Below are 26,736 nucleotides of genomic sequence, written 5' to 3'. Positions count from 1 at the left end.
CATTCCCCATCCACCTCCCTGCTGGCTACTACCAGTTTGTTCTTTATATTTAAGAATCTGGGTTATTTCTTTCTCTCCTTTTTTTCTTTATGCATTTGTTTTGTTTCTTAAATTACACATATGAATAGAATCATATGGTGTTTGTCTTTCTCTGACTGAGTTATTTCACTCTAGCATTGTACCCTCTAGGTCCATCTGTGTTGTTGCAAAAGTTCAGATTTCATTCTTTTTTATGGCTAATATTCCATTGTGTATATATATACGTCACATTTTCTTTATCCATTCATCTGTGGATGGATGCTTGGGTTTCTTTTATATTTTGGTTATTGTAAATAATGCTGCAATAAACATACATCTTTTTGAATTTTTGTTTTTGCATTCTTTGAGTAAATACCCAGTAGTGGAATTACTGGATAATACAGTAATTATATTTTTAGTTTTTTGAGGAACCTTTACACTGTTTTCCAAAGTGGCTGCACTGGCTTGCATTCCTACCAATGCATGAGGGTTCCTTTTCCTCCACATCCTCATCAACACTTGTTATTTCTTGTCTTTTTGATTTTAGCCATTCTGACAGGTGTGAGATGATTTCTCATTGTGGTTTTGATTTGCATTTCACTGATGATTAGTGTTGGTGAACATCTTTTCATGCGTCTGTTGGTCATCTGTATGTCTGCTTTGGAGAAATGTCTGTTCATGTCTTCTGACCATTTTTAATTGCGTTATTATTATTATTATTATTATTATTATTATTTTGCTGTTGAGTTGTATAAGTTATTTGTAAATTTTGGATATTAACTCCCTATTGGATGTATCATTTGAAAATATCTTTTCCCATTCTGTAGATTGCCTCTTTGTTTTGTTGATGGTTTCCTTTGCTGTGCGAAAGTCTTTAATTTTGGTGTAGTCTCAGTAGTTTAATTTTGCTCTTGTTTGCCTTGCCAGAGGAGACCTATCCAGAAAAATATTTCTATGGCTGATTTCAAAGAGATTATTGCCCATGTTTTCTTGTAGAAATTTTATGGTTTCAGATCTTTCATTTAGGTCTTTATTCCATTTTGAGTTTATTTTTGTGTATGGTGTAATAAAGTAATCCAGTTTCATTCTGCATATTAACTGTCCAGTTTTCCCAACATCATTTGTTGAAGAGACTTTTTCAAACCATTGTGTATTCTTGCCTCCTTTGTTGTAGATTCATTGACCATATAATTGTGGCTTTATTTGTGGGCTCTCTGTTTTGTTGTACTGATCTGTGTGTCTGTTTTTGTGCCAGTACCATACTGTTTTATTACTACAGCTTTGTCGTATATCTTAAAATCTGGGATTGTGATGCCTCCAGTTTTGTTCTTCTTTTTCAAGATTTCCATTTGGTACACCCCTGACTTTTCATCACATAAATTTTTATCATTATTTATTGTCATTTGAATGATAGGATCACTCAATTGTATTACATTTAATTTAGCTCCAAAGTAATTTTATTTACTTGTAGGAAACATGCTACAGTGTTTAAAAATACTTTTCCCACTTATTTAACTCATTGTAGGTATGAATGAAAGTTCGTTTTTATCAAAACGTCCTTCTACTTCTGAAGTAAACAGCGTTAATCCAAAAAAACCTAAGCCCAGTGATGGTGTTTCTGGAATAAATTCTTCAGCTGTATTTCCTTCAGTTAAGTCTCTTTCAGTGACATCTCCCCAGGCTACATCATCAAAAGGTAAATGTGAAATGTGGCATATACAAAAGAAATTATAGTATTTATATATAAATTTTAGAAATCGTAAATTTCCTATTTTTAGTGATTAAAATTATAAAAGATGAATTTTGAATTACATATGTTTTGAATTTATCTTAGGTACAAATACCTCATCAAATCAATCTAAAAATGGAACACCTTTTCCAAGAGCTTGTCCAAAGTGCAATATTCATTTTAATCTTTTGGATCCTTTGAAAAATCACATGAAGGTAAAACTTTTTCAAAATTTAATTTTAAACAGGTTTGCAAATCCCTAAAATATTGATTTATAGTAAATAATGCTTTGTCCAGATATTTAATGAAAAAAATCTTCTCATAGTGGTATTTCCATATAACTTTGGCAAAGATTTATATTCATAATGATTATCTTCATATAAGATTTTTAAATTTCCTCTGAATCATCAAATTTAAAAAAAAATTTTTTTTTAACGTTTATTTATTTTTGAGACAGAGAGAGACAGAGCATGAACGGGGGAGGGGCAGAGAGAGGGAGACACAGAATCCGAAACAGGTTCCAGGCTCTAAGCTGTCAGCACAGAGCCCGACGCGGGGCTCGAACCCACGGAGTGTGAGATCATGACCTGAGCCGAAGTCGGCCGCTTAACCGACTGAGCCACCCAGGCGCCCCTGAATCATCAAATTTTAAGAATTAAGTTTATATGCATTATAATGTATGCTTATTGTATTCTCATTTTAAATGAAAGTAAATTATTAATCAAAATATTTAGTAGATTTGGTTTAATTCAAACTTTTAAAAAAAGGCATTTTTATAGTTTCTTTAATTATTATGTTTTTGGGTTCATGGTAACATGTGCATGACACATTACACAATGAAAATCTGAATTTTACATTTAATTTTCAACGCTCAGACTTAAACCCCAAATGATGGAGCATTTCATCTGAAATAATTATATTCAGAATATAGTTTGTGTAATTGTCCTAAATTAATTCAGGCTTTTTATTGGAATAGGAAGCTCTTGAGATTAAATTTTAAGAATTTTTCAAAGTACAAATGAAATATGAGGTGCAGGTAACATTTCACTTGAAATATTTTAGTGTATATTACAGTATCCTCCTTTGGTGTGAGGAAAGATATCCTGCATTCTCTTTGCATGTCCTATAGAAATGGCAGGAAGGGAGAAAGAGAAAGAAAAAAGTCCATGTAGATTATATGAAGAAAGAAAGGAAGGAGAAGGGTACAGTTGTAAAGAAATAGGTAAGGAAAGTTCTTGTTCACAATTTCAGAAATTGACAAACTTTTATTAAGATAAACATTTTATTAAAAAGGTAGAAAAAATAAGGGAACTTTTTTAGAATTTCAAGTATGTCTTTTTATTCGGTTACAAAACAGCATTTGGTCTGTCACTACTTCCAGCAACCAGAATGTAGCCTCTGATAATTGCACTCTGTGCTTTCTTCTTACATAAAAATTAACCTTTACAGGTGCTTTCACTTTTTTTTTTTTTATCTGTGTAATGCTTTGATGAGATACTTGATGTATTTTATGTTTGCATTTTAGATGGAAAGGAAAAGCTACATTCTTTGACTTTAATTATTTGAGTAAGGAATACAGTGATATTATTCAAGATAAAACAGTTTCCAAAGGCATATAAGTGAAAAATCTTAACTGTGTCTCTTATTTATCTGGTTCTCAGAATGACTGTCAAAGAAAATAATTTTTATTAGTTGGTTTTTGTATTTTTCCTAATTTCCTTTCCACATAAACAGTTAACACAAATGTTCTTATTTTCTTTCTGTTTTGTATATAAATTGTAGCATATTGTGTATATCCTTCTGTATCTGGTAAAATTGGCAGCTATTTTCCAAAATGTAGCTTTACATCCAATATGTGTATTATTGCATTGTTTTTGATTACTCATATTAGAAACAACCAAAATTTCATATAATATTCATATAATAGAACACTATGCAACCTTTTAAAAAGAAAGGAATGTCTGTAATGGATAATGATATGGGATGATCTCGAAGACGTATTAGTGAACTAAGTTAAATACATAATATAAACAGCTTATTATGTGTGTTTATATCATAAAGAAATGTGACAGAATAGTCACAAACTCTAGGACAAGGAAGTTTAAAACTTAGACTTTTTGTATCCTAGCTTATGCATTTTATATATCAGCTGAAGTTTTAGTATTACAACGAGTTCCATTTTGAAAAAATGTGATTTTTAGATTCTTTGTGAATTAATGTTTGCTATTATAGATAAGTAGATGACTGCACTACAGAAATAATGTTTTCTCTTTCAGTTAAGAATATCTAAAACATAAGGCAAATATCCCACAGTATTAAGAACAATTTGTGTATCTGAGACCATGTGCCAGACTATTAAACTTTAAATACTGTATTTCATTTAATCTTTAGAAAATTCTTGCAGGGGCACCTGGGTAGGTCACTCTCTTGAGCATCTGACTCTTAATTTTGGCTCAAGTCATGATCCCAGGGTCGTGGGATTGAGCCCTGCTTTGGGTTCCACACTGGTAATGGAGCCTGCTTAAGAATCTCTCTCCCTCTTTATCTCTCTTTCTTTCTCTCTGCCCTGCTTGTAGGCTCTTTCTAAAATATATATTAAAATCTTAAAAAAAAAAAAAAAGAAAAAAATTCTTGGAGATGAACATTTTTCTCATTGTTTTATAGCCAGTTTATTTAAAGGCATAACTGGCGTTCAAACATTAATGGTAAAAGCCCAAATTCTCACAATTTTTTTTCCTTTTTGAGTGGATAGGTTATTTAATGTTACATGGAAACCTGAAAATAGATATGCAGTTTTTCATAGGGTATGAAATTTGAAATTTATTAATCAGACATAGCTTATTAATTACATTATTTAGATTTCTGTATCTTTATTTTGTTGTATACTTCATCTTTTTTTTAAATCTACAACAAATTTATTATTATTTTTTAATTTAAATCCAAGTTAGTTAACATATAGTATAATAATGGAGTAGAATTTAGTGATGGATCACTTACATATGACACTCAGTGCTCATTCCAACAAGTGCCCTCCTTAATGCCCATCACCCATTTAGCCCATCCTGTCCCCATCTCCCCTCTAACAGCCCTCAGTTTGTTCCCTGTATTTAAAAGTCTCCCCTGGTTTGCCTCCCTCTCTGTTTTTATCTTATTTTTCCTTCCTTTCCCCTATGTTCATCTGTTTTGTTTTTTTAAGTTCCACATATAAGTGAAATCATGATATTTGTCTTTCTCTGACTGATTTCATTTTGCAAAATACATTCTAGTTCCATTCACATTGTTGCAAATGGCAAGATTTCATTCTTTTGGATTGCTTAGTAATATTCCATTGTATATATATACCACATCTTTTTTTTTTTTTTTTTAACGTTTATTTATTTTTGAGACAGAGAGAGACAGAGCATGAACGGGGGAGGGTCAGAGAGAGGGAGACATGGAATCTGAAACAGGCTCCAGGCTCTGAGCGGTCAGCACAGAGCCCGACGCGGGGCTCGAACCCACGGAGTGTGAGATCATGACCTGAGCCGAAGTCGGCCGCTTAACCGACTGAGCCACCCAAGCGCCCCTATACCACATCTTCTTTATCCATTCATCAGTCATTGGACATTTGGGGTCTTTCCATAATTTGGCTGTTGTTGATAGTGCTGCTGTAAACATTGGGGTGCATATGCCCCTTCGAATCAGCATTTTTGTATTTTTTGTATAAATAGTAGTGTAATTGCTAGCCATAGGATAGCTCTATTTTTAATTTTTTGAGGAACCTCTGTACTGTTCTCCAGAGGGGCTGCACCAGTTTGCATTACAGTACAAAAGTGTTCCCCTTTCTCCACATTCTCGCCAACATCTTTGTTTCCTGAGTTGTTCATTTAGCCATTCTGACAGGTGTGGGGTGGTATCTCATTGTGGTTTTGATTTGTATTTCCCTGATGATGAGTAATGTTGAGCGTCTTTTCATGAGTCTGTTTGCCATCTGGATGTCTTTGGAAAAGTGTCCATTCTTCACTGGATTATTTATTTTTTGGGTGTTGAGTTTGAGAAATTCTTTATGCATTTTTGATACTAACCCTTTATAAGAGATGTCATTTGCAAATATCTTCTCCCATTATGTTGGTTGCCTTTGAGTTTTGTTGATTGTTTACTTAGCTGTGCAGAAGCTTTTTATCTTGATGAGGTCCCAGTAGTTCATTTTTGCTTTTGTTTCCCTTGCCTCTGGAGACATGTCTAGTAAGAAGTTGCTGCAGTTGAGATCAGAAGTTTTTGCCTGGTTTCTCCTCTAGGGTTTTGACGGCTTCCTGTCTTACATTTAGGTCTTTCATCCATATTGAGTTAATTTTTGTGTATGGTGGAAGAAAGTGGTCCAGATTTATTCTTCTGCATGTCGCTGTCCAGTTTTCCCAACACCATTTGCTGAAGAGACTGTCTTTTTTCCACTGGATATTCTTTCTTGCTTTGTCAAAGATTAGTTGGCCATGTATTTGTGGGTCCATTTCCGGGTTTTCTGTTCTGTTCTATTGATCTTTGTGTCTCTTTTTGTGCCAGTACCATACTATCTTGATGATTGTAGCTTTGTAATGTAGCTTGAAGTTCAGAATTGGGATGCCTCCAGCTTTGGTTTTCTTTTTCAACATTACTTTGGCTCTTTGGGGACTTTTCTAGTTCTGTACAAATTTATAATTATTTGCTCTAGCTCTGTGAAGAATGCTGGTATTTTGATAGGGATTGCATTGAATGTGTAGATTGCTTTGGGTAGTATTGACATTTTAACAATATTTTTTCTTCCAGTCCATGAGAATGGAATATTTTTCCATTTCTTTGTGTCTTCTTCAATTTCTTTCCTAAGTTTTCCATAGCTTTCTGTGTAGATCTTTTACCTTTTTGGTTAGGTTTATTCCTAGGTATTTTATGGTTTTTGATGCAGTTATCAATGGCATAGATTCCTTGATTTCTTTTTCTGTTGCTTCATTATTGGTGTATAGAAATGTAACTGATTTCTGTATGTTAATTTTATATCCTGCAGCTTTGCTGAATTCATGTATCACTTCTAGAAGTTTTTTGGTGGAATCTTTGAGGTTTTCCATGTAGAATATCATATCATCTGTGAAAAGTGAAAGTTTGACTTCTTTGCCAATTTGGATGACTTTTTTTTCTTTTTGTTATCTGATTACTGAGGCTAGTACTTTCAGTACTGTGATAAACAACAGTTGTGAGAGCAGACATTGCTCTTGTGTTCTTGACCTTAGGGGAAAAGCTCTCAGTTTTTCCTCAGTGAGGATGATAGTAGCTATGGGTCTTTCGTGTATGGATGGCCTTTATGATGTTGAGGGATGTTCCCTCCATCCCTACTTTCTTGAGAGTTTTTATCAAGAGAGGATGCTATATTTTGTCAAATGCTTTTTCTGTGTCTATTGAGGGAATCATGTGGTTCTTATCCTTTCTTTCATTAATGTGATATATCACATCGATTGATTTGTGGATATTGAACCACTCCTGCAGCCCAGGAATAATCCCACTTGCTTATGGTGAGTTCATTCTTTCAATGTATTGTTGCATTTGGTTTGCTAGTATCTTGTTGAGAATTTTTGCATCCATGTTCATCAGGGAAATTGGTCTGTAATTCTCCTTTTTAGTGGAGTCTTTGGTCTTAGAATCAAAGAAATGCTGACCTCACAGAATGAGTTTGGAAGTTTCCTTCCATTTTATTTTTTGGAACAGCTTCAAATGAATAGGTGTTAACTCTTCTTAAATGTTGGTAGAATTGCCCCAGGAAGCCATCTGACACTGGACTTTTGTTTGTTGGGAGATTTTTTATTACAGATTCAATTTCTGTACTGGCTGTGGGTCTGTGCAAATGCTCTACTTCCTGTTTCAGTTTTGTTAGTTTATGATTACTGATTCAATTTCTTCAGTGGTTATGGGTCTGTTCAAATTTTCTACTTTTACCTGTTTCAGTTTTGGTAATTTATATGCTTGTAGGAATTTATCCATTTCTTCCAGATTGCCCAATTTGTTTGCAAATAATTGTCCATAATATTCTCTTATTATTGTTTGTATTTTTATGGTGTTTGTTGTGAAATCTCCTCTCATTTGTGATTCTATTTATTTGGGTCCTTTCCTTTTTCTTTTTGATAAATCTAGGAGTTTATCAATTTTGTTAATTTTTTCAAAGAACTAGCTTAGTTTTATTAATATGTTCTACTATTTTTTGATTTAGAAATCATTGATTTCCACTCTCATCTTTATTTCCCTTCATCTGCTGGTTTTGTGCATTATTTGCTGTGCTTTTTCCAGCTCCTTTAGGTGAATGGTTAGGTTGTGTATTTGAGACATTGCTTCCTTCTTACAGCAAGGCCTGGATTGGGATATACTTCCCTTTTATGACTGCCTTTGCTGCGTCTGAAAGGTTTTGGACTGTCATGTTTTCATTTTCATTGGCTTCCATGTACTTTTTTATTTCCTCTTTAATTTCTTGGTTTACGGATGTTCTTTAATCTCCCAAGTATTTGTGGTCTTTCCAAATTTTTTCTTGTGGCTGATTTCAGGTTTCATAGCATTGTGGTCTGAAAATATGCATGGAATGATGTTGATCTTTTTGTGCTTTTTGAGGGATGTTTTGTGACCCAGTGTGTGATCTGTTCTGGAGAATGTTCCATGTGCACTCAAGAAGAATGTGTATTCTGCTGCTTTAGGATGAAATGTTCTCAGCATATCTGTTGAGTCCATCCAGTTCAGTGTGTCATTCAAAGCCATTGTTTCCTTGCTGATTTTCTGCTAAGATGATCTGTGTGTTGTTGTAAGTGGGGTGTTAAAGTCCACCTACTATTATGGTATTATTATCAATGAGTTTCTTTATGTTTGTGATTATTTGACTTGTGTATTTGGATGATTCTAAGTTGGTGGCATAAATATTTACAATTGTTAGATCTTGGTGGATAACCTCCTTAATTATGATATAATGCCCTTCTTCATCTGTTGTTATGGTCTTTATTTTAAAATCTAATTTGTCTGATATAAGTATTGCTACTCAGGCTTTATTTTGACATCCATTAGCATGATAGTTGGTTCTCCATCCCCTTTCAGTCTGCAGATGTCTTTTTTTTTTTTAATTTTTTAAAGTTTATTTACTTATTTTGAGGGAGAAAGAACATGAATGGGGAAGGGGCAGAGAGAGAGGGAGAGGGAGATTCCCAGGCAGGCTCTGCACTGTCAGCGCAGAGCATAATACGGGGCTTGAACTCACAAATGCGAGATCATGACCTGAGCTGAAACCAAGAGTCAGATGCTTAACTGTCTGAGTCACCCAGGCACCCCAAACTGCAGATGTCTTTAGGTCTAAAATGAGTATCTTGTAGTCAGCATATAGATGGGCATTGTTTTTTTTTTTTTATCCGTTTTGATACCCTGTGTCTTTTGATTAGAGCATTTAGTCCATTTACATTCAGAGTTGATTATTGAAAGAAATGAATTTAATGCCATTGTATTGCTATGGAGTTGGTATTTCTGGTAATGTTCTTGGGTCTTTTTTGCTTTTGGTCTTTTTTGTTTTGTTTTGTTATTTTCTCCACTCAGAGTCCCCCTTAAAATTTATTGTAGGGCAGGTCTAGTGGTCACCAACTCCTTTAGTTTTGTTTGTCCTTTTGTTTGTCCATTTGTTTGTTTCTTCTGTCCTTTCATTTTGGAGGTAAAGAAAAAATTAATAAAATAAAAAATTAAAAATAAAAAAAGTCAAATAAACGAAGCTAGAACCTAGGTGTGTTTCAGTCTGCTTGTTTAGATAAGCTTGACAGAAAAGAGAATAGAGAGAAATGAAAAAATAACTTATAAAATAAATTTAAATATTAAAAAAGGGGCACCAGGGTGGCTCAGTCGGTTAAGTGTCTGACTTTATTTAAGCTCAGGTCATGATCTAATGGTCCATGAGTTCAAGCCCTGCGTTGCGCTCAGTGCTGACCACTCGGAGCCTCGATTCTGTTTCAGATTCTGTGTCTCCTTCTCTCTCTGCCCCTCCCCTGCTCATTCTCTCTCTCACTCTTTCTCTGTCTCTCTGTCTCAAAAATAAACATTAAAAAAAATTTTTTTTAATTAAAAAATTGAATAGGGGCGCATGGGTGGTGCCGTCGGTTAAGCATCCGACTTCAGCCAGGTCACGATCTCGCGGTCTGTGAGTTCGAGCCCCGCGTCAGGCCCTGGGCTGATGGCTCAGAGCCTGGAGCCTGTTTCCGATTCTGTGAATCCCTCTCTCTCTGCCCCTCCCCCGTTCATGCTCTATCTCTCTCTGTCCCAAAAATAAATAAATGTTGAAAAAAAAATAAAAAAAAAATTGAATAAAATAGTATAAAAGAGAATAAAGAAAATAAAGTTGAATAAAAAAATTTAAAAATTTCCCTTTCTGTATCTAAGAAACAGAGAGAGAAAAAAGAAAATAACATAAAAACAGAAGCAAAGAAAATAAACAAGCAAACCAAATGATATCCAAATGAAGTCATATCCATTTTTCCCTAGAACTGAAACTTTGCAGCACTGTAGTCTGTAGACTAAGCAGGTGGAAGTGATTTGTGCTGGTCCTCTGGGGGATGTGCCTGGAGTGTGCAGGTGGGCATGGCTTGGTGTAACAGCTCTGTTTTCTACTTGGTGGCACTGCTTAGCTCACTGGGGTTGTTCCACATGTGTGTGCATGTGCATGTGCATGCTTGCAGTGAAAATAGCTTCACCTGGCTCTCTAGTCTCTGGCGCAGGAATTTCATGCCCTCACACACAAGCAGTCAAGCGACCGTCCTTTGTCTCAGGCTTCCATCTGCTCCATGCCTTTACTCTTTGTCCAAGCTGTCTGTCTTCCTGGTGTGGCCTCCAGAGATTTATCTCAGATGGGGCTGTGTTTCAAAACCCCACACTTCAGAGACCCCGGCATCTTGGATCCATGCTGATTCTCTGGGGTAGGGTATTCCTGGGCAGTGGCCAGGTTGTCCCAGAAAACATTCATGTGATCGCGCAGCAGCACTGTCTCAGAGTTTATGGTAAATCACAACACACAGCCAGTGCCAGGTTTTGCTCCACTCTGGGATCATTGTTAAAATATCAGTAAATGTGGCAGTTCTCCAGGGTCTGCTGAGAATCTTGCCCATAGGAAGGTTGTATGGCCTCTACCAAATGCAGTGCAAGCAGAACTGCTTCTCCCCGTGAGAGACTTTGACCCCTCGAACTGTGCTGCCTGCTTTTGGGTATTCGCCCTACTTTTCCACCAGAGGACTGCCAGGCACTGAGCTCTGAAATTTCAGACTCTGTTCTCCATTCTGTATAAACTTCTGGCAGTATTAGAACCCTCTCCTTTCTCCCCATCAGTGATTTTGGAGAACAAATGTCTTGTCCTGTCTCCTGTGAGTGTTTTTACTCTTTGTTTCTCTCCAGCTACTTTTGGGGTGTGTGCTTTTTTTGCATGATCAGGATGTGCTGCAGTTTCCCCTTTTTCTTAATCTCTCGGTCCTCTCTCTGCGAAAATGGCTCCCTACCCTCCGTGGCTCTGTGGGTTTTTTCCTCCCCCAATTCACTTATATTCATTGCATAACTGCCAAATTCTCTGGCTTAAATTATGCAGATTATTGCATTAATCCTTCGATCAATTTCCTAGGTGTTCAAAATGGTGTGATGCTGATCCAGCTGATGTCAGGGACTAGACAAGCTTAGGGTCCCCATACTACTTTGCCATCTTAACTCCATCCTGTTGTGTACTTTTTCTTACATGGATGGAGAAATACCAAATGTCAATGTATATCTTTCATTACTGATATTTTCTGCCATATATTGCACTTCTAAGATTGTTAATATTATTTGTGATATGGATGATTCTCTCACAATTGTATTATAAACCCATCCTTTAGCATTTTTTAAATATAATTTATTGTCAACTTGGCTTCCATACAACACCCAGTGCTCATGCCAACAAGTGCCCTCCTCAATGCCCATCACATACTTTCTCCTCTCCCCCACTCCCCATCAACCCTCAGTTTGTTCTCTGTATTAAAGAGGCTCTTAGGTTTGCCTCCTTCCCTCTCTGTAACTTTGTTTCCCTCCCTTTCCCCTCCCCCCTGGTCTTCTGTTAAGTTTCTCAAGATTCATATATGAGTGAAAACATATGATGTCTTTTTCTCTCACTGACTTATTTCACTTACCATAATACCTTTCAGTTCCATCCACATTGCTGCAAATGGCAAGATTTCATTCTTTCTCATTGCCAAGTAGTATTCCATTGTGTATATAAACCACGTCATCTTTTTTTTTAATTAATTTATTTAAAAAAATTTTTTTACATTTACTTATTTCTGAGAGACCGAGAAAGAGAGAGAGAGAGAGAGAGAGAGAGAGAGAGAGAGCAAGAGTGCATGAGTGAGGGAGAGGCAGAGAGAGAGGGAGACACAGGATCCGAAACAGGCTACAGGCTCTGAGCTGTCAGCACGGAGCCCGACGCAGGGCGCGAACTCATGAACCACGAGATCATGACCTGAGCTGAAGTCGGACACTCAACCGACTGAGCCACCCAAGCGCCCCTAAACCACATCTTCTTTATCCATTCATCAGTTGATGGACATTTCGGTTCTTTCCATAATTTGGCAATTGTTGAAAGTGCTGCTTTAAATATTAGGGAACATGTGCCCCTATGCATCAGCACTCCTGTATCCCTTGGGTACCCTCCTAGCAGTGCTCTTGCTGGGTCATAGGGTAGTTCTATTTTTAGTTTTTTGAGGAACTTCCGTACTGTTTTCCAGAGCAGCTGCACCAGTTTGCATTCCCGGGAACGGTGCAAGAGGGTTCCCATTTCTCCACATCCTCTCTAGCATCTATAGTCTCCTGATTTGTTCATTTTAGCCACTCTGACTGGCGTGAAGTAATATCTCAGTGTGGTTTTGATTTGTATTTCCCTGATGAGGAGTGACGTTGAGCGTCTATTCATGTGCCTGTTGGCCATCCGGATGTCTTCTTTAGAGAAGTGTCTATTCATGTTTTCTGCCCATTTCTTCACTGGATTATTTGTTTTTCAGGTGTAGAGTTTGGTGAGGTCTTTATAGATTTTGGATACTAGCCCTTTGTCCGAATGTCATTTGCAAATATCTTTTCCCATTCCATTGGTTGCCTTTTAGTTTTGTTGATTGTTTTCCTTTGCAGTGCAGAAGCTTTTTATCTTGATGAGGTCCCAGTAGTTCATGTTTGCTTTTAATTCCCTTGTCTTTGGAGAAGTATCAAGTAAGAAATTGCTGCGGCTGAGGTCAGAGAAGTTTTTTCCTGCTTTCTCCTCTAGGGTTTGGATGGTTTCCTGTCTCACATTCAGGTCCTTTATCCATTTTGGGTTTATTTTTGTGAATGGTGTAAGAAAGTGGTCAGTTTCATCCTTCTGCATGTTGCTGTCCAGTTCTCCCAGCACCATTCATTAAAGAGACTGTCTTTTTTCCATTGGATATTCTTTCCTGCTTTGTCAAAGACTAGTTGGCCATCCTTTTGTGAGTCTAGTTCTGGGGTTTCTATTCTATTCCATTGGTCTATGTGTCTGTTTTTGTGCCAATACCATGCTGTCTTGATGATTACAGCTTTGTAGTAGAGGCTAAAGTCTGGGATTGTGATGCTTCCTGCTTTGGTCTTCAATATTACTTTGGCTATTTGAGGTCTTGTGGTTCCATACAAATTTTCGGATTGCTTGTTCTAGCTTTGAGAAGAATGCTGGTGCAATTTTGATTGGGATTGCATTGAATGTGTAGATTGCTTTGGGTAGTATTGACATTTTAACAATATTTATTCTTCCAATCCATGAGCACAGAATGTTTTTCCATTTCTTTGTATCTTCTTCAATTTCCTTCATAAACTTTCTATAGTTTTCAGCATACAGATCTTGTACATCTTTGGTTAGGTTTATTCCTAGGTATTTTATGCTTCTTGGTGCAATTGTGAATGGGATCAGTTTCTTTATTTGTCTTTCTGTTGCTTCATTATTAGTATATAAGAATGCAACTGATTTCTGTACATTGATTTTGTATCCTGCGACTTTGCTGAATTCATGTATCAGTTCTAGCAGACTTTTGGTGGAGTCTATCGGATTTTCCATGTATAATATCATGTCATCTGCAAAAAGCGAAAGCTTGACTTCATCTTTGCCAATTTTGATGCCTTTGAGATCCTTTTGTTGTCTGATTGCTGATGCTAGCACTTCCAACACTATGTTAAACAACAATGGTGAGAGTGGACATCCCTGTCGTTTTCCTGATCTCAGGAGGAAAACTCAGTTTTTCCCCATTGAGGATGATAGTAGCTGTGGGCTTTTCATACATGGCTTATGATGTTTAAGTATGTTTCTTCTATTCCGACTTTCTCGAGGGTTTTTATCCAGAAAGGATGCTGCATTTTGTCAAATGCTTTTTCTACATTGATTGACAGGATCATATGGTTCTTATCTTTTCTTTTATTAATGTGATGTATCACATTGATTGATTTGCAAATGTTGAACCAGCCCTGCAGCACAGGAATAAATCCCACTTGATCATGGTGAATAATTCTTTTTATATGCTGTTGAATTGGATTTGCTAGTATCTTGTTGAGAATTTTTGCATCCATATTCATCAGGGATATTGGACTGTAGTTTTCTTTTTTTGCTGGGTCTCTGTCTGGTTTGGGAATCAAAGTAATACTGGCTTCGTAGAATGAGTCTGGAAGTTTTCCTTCCCTTTCTATTTTTGAAACAGCTTGAGAAGGATAGGTATTATCTCTGCTTTAAATGTCTGGTAGAATTCCCCAGGGAAGCCATCTGGTCCTGGACTCTTATTTGTTGGGAGATTTATGATAACTGATTCGGTTTCTTCGCTAGTTATGGGTCTGTTCAAATTTTCTATTTCTTCCCATTTGAGTTTTGGAAGTGTGTGGGTGTTTAGGAATTTGTCCATTTCTTCCAGGTTGTCCAGTTTGTTGGCATATAATTTTTCATAGTATTCCCTGGTAATTTCTTGTATTCCTGAGGGATTTGGTTGTAATAAATCCATTTTCATTCATGATTTTATCTAATTGGGTCCTCTCTCTTTTCTTTTTGAGAAGCCTGGCTAGAGGTTTATCAGTTTTGTGTATTTTTTCAAAAAAACAGCTCTTAGTTTCATTGATCTATTCTACTGTGATTTTGGATTCTATATTGTTTATTTCTGCTCTGATCTTTATTACTTCTCTCCTTCTGCTAGTTTTGGGTTGTTTTTGTTTTTTTTGTTTTTTTTCTGTTCTGTGTCTAGTTCCTTTAGGTGTGCTGTTAGATTTTTTATTTGGGATTTTTCTTGTTTCTTGAGATAGGCCTGGATTGCAATGTATTTTCCTCTTAGGACTGGCTTTGCTGCATCCCAAAGGGTTTGGATTGTTGTGTTTTCCTTTTCGTTTGTTACTATATAGTTTTTAAATTATTCTTTTATTGCCTGGTTGACCCATTTGGTCTTTGGTAGGATGTTCTTTAACCTCCGTGTATTTAGAGGTTTTCCAAACTTGTTCCTGTGGTTGATTTCAGGTTTTGTAGCATTGTGATCTGAAAGTGTGCGTGATATGATCTCAATTCTTTTATATTTATTGATGGCTCTTTTGTGACCTAGTATGTGACCTACCTTGGAGAATGTTTCATGTGCACTCAAGAAGAAAGTATATTCTGTTGCTTTAGGATGTAGAGTTGTAAATATATCTGTCAAGTATATCTGCATCCAGTGTATCTCTCAGGGCCATTGTTTCCTTACTGATTTTCTGTCTAGATGATCTGTCCATTGTTGTAAGTGGAATATTAAAGTCCCCTGCAATGACCACATTCTTACCAATAAGATTGCTTATGTTTGTGATTCATTGTTGTTTATATATTTGGGTGCTTTTGAATTTGGTGCACAGACATTTATAATTGTTAGCTCTTCCTAATGGATAGACCCTGTAATTATTCTATAATGTCCTTCTCCATCTCTTGTTACAGGCTTTAGTTTAAAGTCTAGTTTGTCTGATATAAGTATGGCTACTCAAGCTTTCTTTTGACTTCCAGTTGCATGATAGGTAGTTCTCCATCCCCTTACTTTCAATCTGAAGGTGCTCTCTGGTCTAAAATGGGCTTCTTATAGACAGTAAATAGATGGGCCTTGTTTTTGTATCCATTCTGATATCCTTTGTCTTTTGATTGGAGCATTTAGTCCATTTACATTCAGTGTTACTATTGAAAAGATGTGGGTTTAGAGTCATCGTGTTTTCTGTAGGTTTCATGCTTGTAGTGATGTCTCTGGTAGTTTGTGGTCCTTACAACATTTCACTCACAGAGTCCCCCTTAGTATCTCTTATAGGGCTGGTATGGTGGTGATGAATTCCTTCAGTTTTTTTTTGGGAAACCCTTTATCTCTCCTATTCTGAATGGCAGGCTTGCTGGATAAAGGATTCTTGGCTGCAGATTTTTCCTGTTCACCACATTGAAGATTTCCTGCCATTCCTTTCTGGCCTTCCAAGTTTCAGTAGATAGGTCTGCTACTACCCTTATGTGTCTATCTGTATATGTTAAGGCCCAGTTATCCCTAGCTGCTTTCAGAATTCTCTCTTTATCCTTGTATTTTGCCAGTTTCACACTGACATGTGGTGCAGAAGATCCATTCATGTTACCTCTGAAGGGAGTTCTCTGTGCCTCTTGGATTTCAGTGTCTGTTTCCTTCCCCAGATTGGGGAAGTTCTTAGCTATGATTTGTTCAAGTACACCTTCTGTGTCTTTCCCTCTCTCTTCTTCTTCTGGAATTCCTCTGATATGGATATTGTTCTGTTTGATTGAATTGTTTAGTTCTCAATTTGTCTAAATCCCCTGGATTTTTTTCTCTTTTTCTCAGCCTCCTTTTTTCCATAATTTTATCTTCTATTCACCTATTCTCCCCTCTGCCTCTTCAGTCCTTGCTATGGCTGCCTCCATTTTATTTTGTACCTCATTTATAGCATTTTTAAAATTCATCATGAATATTTTTTAGGTCCTTGATCTCTGCAGCAATAGATTCTTTGCTATATTCTATGCTTTTTTCAAGCCCAGTGATTAATCTTATGACTATTATTCTAAATTCTTGTTTAGTTATATTACTTATATCTGTATTGATCAATTCTTTAGCTGTCACTTCTCCTGGCATTTTGTTTTGAGGAGCATTCTTCTGTTTCGTCATTTTGGCTAGTTTTCTGTCCCTTATGAGTTCTAAAAACTTATTATGTGCTCTGCACCTGTAAGCACTGCTATATTAAAGGAGGGTCATACACTGTCCAGGGCCTGGACCTTCAGGAGGTGTTTTTTGGAGAGTGTTATTTGGTCTCTGTTGTTGTGACTTTGGTTATTTTATTTCCCTACTCGTAGTGATGTTTTGGACCCTCCACCAGGTGTGCTTTGATTTGTTCCTTCAAGTAGCCTTGGAAAGGAAAATGAACAGACAAACATACAGAAAACAAAACACGCAAACACACAAACAGGTTAAAGAAAAAAACAAAACGATGCGAAAGCAAAAGCAAGAAACACCAGCCTCAAATAAAGAACAGGGTGGAGGTGGTGCTGATGGAAGAGCATATACAAAGAGAGAAGTGACAAGGGCGGGGAGGAAAAAGAGAAAATAAACATTGACTGGGCAGAGAGACTAAATGGCTTAATCCAGAGAGAGAGAAAGGAAAATAAAGAAGCGGGGGTGGAGTGGGGAAAGAAATGAAGATAAAGTTGCCCAGACAGAGAAACTATGGGGCTTGATTATTCCAGAGGGAGAGAAAGGAAAGTAAAGAAGGAGGTGTGGAATATGTATCAAGAGAATGGATTAAATATGTCTCCTTAAATAAACCAACAACCAGGGTAACCAGGCTAGAGGAGGGAAGAGATAAGGAGGAGAAAAGGAAGGAAGAATATATCTATATAACAAGAACTGTCCAAGAATTAATCAAGGTAATGCAGCAGCACTGGTCTGGAGGAGGGGCTGTCTGGTTCCTCTGCCTCTATCCCGCGCCAGTAGATATGCAGTATACCTGGCATGGAGGGGCCTAGTTTGGTGTGGGCAAGTTCCCCCCTCCACTGTGGGCCCTTAGGACCAATCCCTGAGGCCCCACTTTGGTAGTGGTGGGGGGAAAAATGGCGACCCGTTCCCCCTCCCCGCAATTGCTTCTCCATGGACCCGTTGTACCAAATTACTCTGAACTGCCCTCACTGTGCTGGGTGCAGACCAGGTGGTCTTTCTCACTCCTCTGACTCCCATGCCCCTGTGCTTGGCTAGGATTCAAACTTCCCTTCTATGTGCCGTGGTACTGGAGAAGTGCCTCTCCATGGCGCATGATATGTGGTCCCTGCCTGCACTCCAGGGGTGGGGGTGGGGGATCACTTCCTCTTCCTTTAGCATTTTTATAAAATATTCTCTTTTTTTGTCTTAATGTTTGATGACTTTTAGGCTCACAACCCTTGTTTTCCTGTGGTTTCCATTTGCCTAATATATTGTTTACCCTTTTATTTTTAACCATTCTGAATCACTTTATGCCTCTTGGTTTGTGATCCTATGTGAAAATCTCTTGTTTTGGCACTTATGTTAAACTTACTTGTATTCGTTGATATGATTTATTTTGGTCTTGGTTCTGTGACAATTTTTATTATCTTTTTTTAAAAGTCTTTCACCATGTGATTGCTTCATATGTATGTAGCTTCAGTTTTTAGGGAATGCTGATATAATTCTAGTAGTCTTATATTCATTTTGCCATTCTGTAAAATTAGAGTTGGTTAAAGTATTCTTAACCCACTCGTTGTTACCTTCTCCTCTCCTGCCTGATTTTAGTCATTATTATTTTTCTGAGTATTTATCTTTGTACTATTAAAACTGCTCATACATATACTACTTCGTTTGGTAGCTCTAAATGATATTCTTTGGTGTACTGCTATTATATGTGAGGCAGTCTGTGACCTTTCTCAAGCTTACTTATGCTTACTGTACTTTTACCCCCTCCCAGTTTTTATTTGTTGGTTGTATAATGTTTTCATTGCCAGGGCATATAACATTTGCATTTGACTTTGTTAACCTTATTTCTATATTTGTTTTAATCTTTTTTCACAGTAAATATGTTGATTACCAGTATGTTTGTCATGGTTTTTAGTTATCTGTTGGGCTGAAGTTCATCCTCTAGTAATTTCCTCAAACATGGCCTGGGAACAGCATTTTTTGATGTCTTTCATATTCAAAACAGTTCGATTATCCATTCTCAAAAGGACAGTTTGTCCAGATATAAAGTAAGTTGGATCCTACTTTGAGGATCTTGTTTGTGGTGCTCCTGTTTTACAATATGGAATGTTGCTGTTGAGAAATCTGGGATAAGCCTGAATTATTTTGCCCTTTGTAAGTGATTTGACCTTTTTGCATGCAGTCCATAGAATTTCTTTATTTTGGAAGACTGATAATTTTATAATGACATGACTTAGTGTTGGGATTTGAGAATTTATTTTAGTGTAATTTTCTTGATTAATATTTAAAAATATTTATTCCATGTAATTATTTTGCCTTTTGAAGGGGAGAGGAGAATGTTGTCCAATATGCATTCATTTGATGTCCTTTGTCTGGCATAAATATTTTCTTCTTTTAACACTTAATTTTTTTTATTTGCTCTTCTTATTATTAACCTCTGTGTCCTTCATTTTATTTTCCGATGCCTGTTCACCACTGTTGTCTAATTTGTCTTTATCTCTCTGATTTTATTTCCTTACTTTTCCCTCAGTTTTGTTACTCTTTTTAATGTCTTTTTGGTCTTGCCGTCTCTTCTTGCTTTATGGTCTTCCAAATAGACACAGTTGTGTCATTAAGGTTTTAAAATTTGCAACAAAAATTTTGGTCACTGTTTTCATCTGCATCTGCTCCATGGCGTTTTTGTCTGAATTTTACGTTTTCCTTCTTTTATCCTAAAGTATTTTTGTTCAGATGTAAGTTTCTATCATAGTGAAGAATAAGTTGGATTTTCTTGGGCTAGCTCTTTTGTACAAAGCTCCTTTAGGGAAGCCAAGGTTGCCATAATAATCTCACATTCTATTAGCTGGTTTATATAATAACTCTTTGCTGGGCAGAAGGTTTCCTGCAAATGTGACTTGTGTGTCTGACTTTATAGCATTGCCTTGTCTACTTCTCTGTACCAAATGAAGTCTGAGGGACTTCTGTCATCCTACTTGCCCCAGCATCTGCACCTGTTTTTGCGAAGAAAGGATATAGCTTTGCACTTCAGGGTGTGTTTTTCATCTTTAGCAAATTTTTGCTGACACTTTCTAAGATCTGTTACTATTGGGTCCTTTTGACTTCTCTGTTCTACTTCCACCTGCATGTCTTCTGTCTGATCTTGGCTGCTTTGGGTAGTACTGTCATATTTTGTAGAGTCTGTGGATTTTATGTGGTTCTTAGTTTCAATGAAAGTGAAATTTTTAGAATTTGGTTGTTGTGGCTTTGGATGAGTCCTAGGAAAAGGGGGAAATGTTGACTTACGTAGGCTGATCAAATGGGAACTTCTAATTTACTATTTATTTTTTTATTTAAAATATTTTTTTAGTCTTAATTCACTTCTTAGAGACAGAGAGAGACAGAGTGTGAGCAGGGGAGGGGCAGAGAGAGAGGGAGACAGAGAATCAGAAGCAGGCTCCAGGCTCTGAGCTATTAGCACAGAACCCTACGGGGGGCTTGAACTCACAAACTGTGAGATCATCACCTGAACCCGAAGACAGACGTTCAACCAACTGAGCCACCCAGGCACCTCTGTATTTTAGTATTTAAAAATAGCATCTCTCCTTCTTTGTTCTGAAAATCTTACCTAAATATTTAGGTACTAACAAAGCACTAGCACATGGCCATCTACTGGGAGGACTGAAGATGATAATGGTGCTAAGATGGTATCTACTGTTTAAAATTACAGTGTATGGCATTAAAGTTTAATACTTTCGAATGGCTAACCGAAGACAATAAGGGATAACCTAGAGCTACAGTGAAGGGCTAGAACCAAAAGGGTTTTAGACTGAATAAAAGATGACCAGGTGATCTTAGACCATACCTCAGCCATACCATCCCATAGCTTTTTCTATCCTCCTGTAAAACCTTCCTTCTAAGCCTAATTCTCATTTAAGTTGCTTTCTTGCCTTTTGACTTCTGGATATTTTCTGTGGGATTCTGTGCTTTTCTCTCAGTTACTAAATTTTCTGAACTAGGTTGTCCATTCTTGGTTTTCAGTGATTTATTCCTCATCTGTCTTACAGGGATCTGAAACATTGCTTAAAATATACTGTGAATGAAAAAAAAAAGATACTGTGAATGAAACTAATGTAGCATTGTATGACAACTATACTAAAAAATAAAGACACTTTGAGACTTAATATTTATTTTTAAAATCGGATCCTGTTTTATTTAAAAGAAAAAATGGAGGCACAGAAAGCGGTTGATCATCTATTATGTATATTGTAATTTATGAGTAATTAAGGTAACTTTACCTCTTATGGGTGTACCAAATTAGATGTTTCTGAAAAATATAACCTTGTAACACACTCTACTATAGACTACTTATTTTGTAGATTTCAGGAAAGTATTGAATCTCAAATATGACTCAAGAGCTCCTACAGTCTGAAAACCAGGTTTGTTGTTTGAATATATGTGATTGTCCACATTTCTAATTAGGGACACTATTCCATATATATCATTTTTGTGCATTATAATTTTTCCCATTGTTTGAGATCACTCCAATGGTAAAATTGCAGTTAAGGTCAGCGGTTCTATCTATCAAAATGATACTATGGTACATCACTTGTAATATTATTACATCACTTGTAATAAGATATGTATTTTGAGTTTTTTTCTGATAATGCTGATGGATTTACTCTGAACTATCCTTTTCTCCATTTATCCTTAAATTCAAAACCAGCCTGTTTTAGAAGGAACTTAGCCCTATAAAAGTCCTTAGAAATAGCCTGACTTACCTAGTGTTCAGCTCTTAAGTATTATGTGTGTCATAAGGAATATCTAGAAACATATAGAGAAAACCCTTCTCATTTCCCTCTTTTCATTGTGGTTTCATTTCAACTGTATTTATTCTGAGTGGTTGACTACAGAGGATCATGTAGTATTAAGGACCTAATGTATTTGTCCTAAATTCGCTTATGGATGCAACCTTAACTCCTAAATCACAAGTTATGTCATTGTTTTGGGGCCCATTTTATTCAGTATTTTTTCCCCTTTCTTTTAGATCTAAAATAGATCTATTTTATATTTTTTTCTTAAAGGCTTCAGAACTGATAGATGAAAAGCATAAATGCAATTGAAGGAAATGTTATAGGCCTGTTTTGGAACAGCTTCTCATGTGATTCAGAACATTTTACCAGTGATTTAACATTTCGATGTGGCAGAAGAAGAGATGGATGTTACCTTAGAAATGGAATAGAGTTGTGTTTAGAGTTTCAAACTTTTTAATGTTGTTATTAATTTACTAAGTAACACATTTACGAAGAGTTTAAGTCAGCTGGTTTATATTATAAATGAATTACCTGGGTGGCTAGTTGAAAAATAAGGATTTCTGGGCCCTGTATCTAGACATTGTGGTTTATGGATCTGAAGTAGGCCCAGGAATTAGCATTTTGACAAGTACTCCTGGTTTTTTTAATGTAGGTCTTCTTTGGACTGACCTTTGAGAAAAACTGCCCTGGAGAAATTCTACGACTGAAAATGATGTACAATAAATGAATTAGTTAAATCTTGTTGGGTAAAAAAAAAAGCTCTTGTATGAAAGTATTCCACTTTAGAACCAGTTTATGTGACATCTTGAGTTTACTCATGAGGCACTAAATTTCCCCTTCAAAAATTTAAGCATTCTAGATTTCAGGGTGTTACTACTGCTGCTTTTTTTTTAACTCATACATTTTCTAGTATCTTGAGTCTGGGCAATGGCAAATTAGTTGTACTCAATTTTTAGTTCTAACTAGATATTATGAAATTTCATATATCACTTGATAATGAAACATCTACATTATGGCATATAACCTACATTTCCTTTCTATGCTCTATCTTGACATGAATGTGAAATGAATAAGGTTTGTTTGTTTGTTTATTTATTTAATTTACTTATTTAAGAGTGGGCGAATGTGCACTGGTTGAGGGAGAGTGTCAGAGGGCGGGAGAGAGAGAGAGAGAATGAATCTTAAGCATACTGCATGTCCAGCATGGATCCTGAAGTGGGGCTCAATCCCACAACCCTGAGATCGTGACCTGAGCTGAATCAAAAGTCAGACACTCAGCCAACCAGGCGCCCTGAATAAGTTTTAGTTTCAATTAAGCATTTAAGTTATTATTCAATATTTATATCCAAAAAGATAAATTGTAAGGAAAAAAATTATGTCAGTAGCCAAGTTCTCATTTTAAAGTTTTTCTTTAAAAATTTTTTGTTGTTGTTTATTAAGATAATAGGTATTTATTGTTATTAGAATGTGAGTATGTACCACAAACTTTTGGTGAATATTTTCCCAGATATTTACCAAGCATAGTTTTAACATGGTCTGGCCTTGTTGTAAACATACAGTTGTTTTTTGATGTCCAATCTTTTTTAAGTGTTAAATAAGACTTATGTTTTTTCTCTTTCAGTACTGTTGTCCAGACATGATAAATAACTTTTTAGGACTGGCTAAAACAGAATTTTCAAGTACAGCAAATAAAAACAAGACTGTTGATTCAGAGAAAGGAAAATTGATCATGTTAGTTAATGACTTTTATTATGGAAAACATGAAGGAGATGTTCAGGAAGAACAGAAGACTCACACAACCTTTAAATGCTTCAGTTGCTTGAAAATTCTTAAAAATAATATTAGGTATGTAAATACTTATTTTTATTTGTGTTTGAAAATTGGAGTGCTAAAGACACAAATGTTGTATCTTTATCTTGTATTTCTCTGTGCCATTCTAGATAAGTAATTTTAATACTTTCTACTAAGAACAAAGGCAGATTGTCCTGTTGAAAAACTTGTTCTTTCTTATAATTCAGAGTTGACTCCTGGATCCACTTAGTTGTATCTCTTTAAGATAACTTAAGAAAGGACAAACTTTATTTCAAATAAGGGAAAATTAACATTTCCCTTATATTATCAGGGTTTTAGGAATTTTCATGAGATTATTTTCATTCTTAGCTGCTTTTGAATTTTATTTTTCTTCACTTTACAAGAAGTACCACTTCAGTATGTTTTGTCTAGTTTGACCTCTTCCATATTCATCTTATTTAATGCTCAGATCTTTCGATTCATATTTGTAATTTTTGGAACATTTACCTTGCAGGAAAAGTGATCTTCTTTAGAGAAATACCAGTTCTAGGAAACATGTTGGCTTTGATTTCAAAATTTAACCTCTTCAAAAATTACAAATTTAATTTCCAGTGTAATTTTGAAGATTTATACCTGTATGCTTTAAATTTTATGACCTTTACTTTGTAATCTTTGTGTTACATGGCATATTAGTAGTTGTCATCCTATTAATGAGTACATAACAAGAACAAAGTAACAAGACATATTGATTAGTATTTTCATTGGTTATGTAGCTTGACATTTATATTAGGTAAGGTTGTTTCTTCATTTTATTACAAACATTTTCAGACATTCAACAAAGTTTTAAAAATTTTACTGCAGATATTTATATACTTACCACCTTGATTCTACCATTAACATTTTACTGTATTTTATCATACATCTATTTGATATCATATATCAAACTATTTTTTTTCTCACACATTTCCAAGTAAGTTGCAGACATCACTGGTGTGTGTGTGTTTATACAAGCATACCTATGTATGACTTTTTATGTTTACCCTTGATAACTATTATTTGTAAATAGCATTCTTAGGTACCAATAGGTTACTTCTGGACCTAGTATTTATTTCATTTTCCTGTGAGTTCTTAGGTCAAAAAGAAGGATATAGAAAAACCCTGAAATACATTGTGATATACTCCTATAACAGTTATTAAAGCTTTGTTTATGGTGGTGTTTTGTAGTTTCCAAATTCTTTCATGTATGTTATTTCATATGAGTTTTCACTTTTCTTTATCTCCTTTTATTAAGCCATCAATAGTTAATGGTCCTAGTAGTTTAACAGAAGGGATATTGTATTTTTAAAAAAAATTTTTTTAAATGTTTGTTTATTTTTGAGAGCCGAGAGACAGAGCATGAGGAGGGGGAGGGGCAGAGAGAGAGAGGGAAACACAGAATCTGAAGCAGGCTCCAGGCTCTGAGCTGTCAGCACAGAGCCTGACGCGGGGCTGGAACCCACGAACTGTGATATCATGACCTGAGCTGAAGTCAGTTGCTTAACTGACAGAGCCACCCAGGGGCCGTGAGATATTGTACTTTTTGATATAACATTGAAACAATACTACAGTATAATTCTGTCACCGATTTCCATATTATTACCCCTTTAATAGTAAAATACACCAGAAAAATCATGTTAATAAATGTGGTGCATGCATACAAATATGTTTCACTGACTTAGTTCCTTGTTATACTTAAATATTACATATATGATATTAAGTTATTTCAGCAACAGCTTTTGCCTTTCCTTTGAGATTAGCCCACTTAATATTAAACATACGAAAATTAACAATTCCTTTTTTTATTATTTTTTTCAGTAGAGTAGTTATACATTTTAGAGTACCAGATTATTTAGAAATTTTAAGCAAACAGCACTTATAACATCCAGGAATTGAGCATTTTTTAAAATACTAATTGTTGAGTAAATGTAACCTTAATGGTAAATACTTCATAACCAAAGGAGTTAGAGGTGTTAAATAATATTTTAACAGTAAAAATTGGGAAGACAAATTGATGTTTGTAGAGAATGGTAAGAAATTGATAGCTATAGATTTTTTTTTCTCTGCCTCATCAACATACTGTGGTGTGGTATTTTTCTTTTGTTTCCTACATTGAATGTCACCAAAAACGGTTAGGTTTATTTTATTCTGTGAACATCTTGCAAGAAGTTTGTTTGTTTGTTTCCCTCATTTCCATAGTTTGGTTTGAGAGCATGAGTTCCTGATGGGGGCTCATATAATAATTGAGAGAAAGCTTGATAGTTAAAAGATTATTTTATATAGATACACTTGAATTGCTTAAAGTTGTGAGGTGAAAATTTAATGGCTTATGACCATATCTCTCTATATAAATATTCCAAGACTAGGATTTTCTATAGGTGTTTGTAGATCTGGTGTTAAAACCAAAGGAGGACAAAAAGATACTTCAGAGTGTGCCATAACCTGTTTAAGAGTAGTATTGTGGAGGTGTGAAAAAGAGATAAACGTTATAGCCTTCATGGTGACTGCTATCCAGATTAATAACATTATCATTTACTTTCTAGATTCTTTACAGGTTCAAAGTGAGTAATTGTTAATAGTTGACCCAGACTAAAAATTGTTATAACTTTACTTTCAAATTCAGTAAAAAGCTTCAGTAAGCTCTTTTAAATAGGTGTTCCCAGTTTTATTGCACTCTTTGCTGTTGAAGGTCATAGTTCCTGCTCATAAGAAGCCTTTTAGGGAAGCTGAAATAGCAGAATGTAAAACTGAAAAATGGACGTTTCCTACAAAGGGCACAGTCTGCAAGTTAAAATGAACGGTCTGTGCTAACAGTAAACCGGTATCATTAAATAAAACAAAAGGTTCTCGTAATTGTAGGCATTAAAATTGCTATTACATGCATTTAGAAACCAAGACACAAGTAAAAATACCAGTAATTTGTCTTTTAAACAGTTGGAATCTATTGTATATCTTCACAACCTTAAAAGATTTCTCTCATGACTATAGCTGCTTTTGGTGGTAGGGTTTCCTTCCTTTCAAGTATTTTATTTCCTTCCTTTCAAGTAAATAAATTTTATTTAAAAATGTAAATAGTATTTGTGTATGGAAAAAAAGACTGCTTTTTTTATCTTTAAAAAAACATTTTAATCTGAAATGATTAAGAATTAGAGCAAATTATTGAAATTTCATATTA

At 35.6% G+C, this 26,736-nt stretch overlaps 1 protein-coding gene across 11 annotated transcripts in view; it reads left to right on the top strand.

Moving 5' to 3' along the window:
* ZNF280D (zinc finger protein 280D) overlaps positions 1-26,736 on the top strand; it is a 325,027-nt gene that overhangs the window by 218,216 nt on the left and 80,075 nt on the right. For all 11 annotated transcript variants that reach the window (XR_015252668.1, XR_015252667.1, XM_086710764.1 and 8 more), the window contains 3 exons: positions 1,544-1,714; positions 1,853-1,962; positions 23,356-23,579. Coding sequence is in view for 9 of the 11 variants with exons in the window: in XM_086710764.1 (XP_086566890.1) it covers positions 1,544-1,714; positions 1,853-1,962; positions 23,356-23,579 (505 nt within the window). In the remaining 2 variants the exon portion in view is untranslated. The remainder of the gene's footprint in view (positions 1-1,543; positions 1,715-1,852; positions 1,963-23,355; positions 23,580-26,736) is intronic.

This window comes from Puma concolor, chromosome B3 (assembly GCF_028749965.1).
Source record: "Puma concolor isolate L17-30 chromosome B3, mPumCon1.1.hap2, whole genome shotgun sequence".
Taxonomy (NCBI): domain Eukaryota; kingdom Metazoa; phylum Chordata; class Mammalia; order Carnivora; family Felidae; genus Puma; species Puma concolor.
This window is presented reverse-complemented; position numbering and strand designations above follow the sequence as displayed.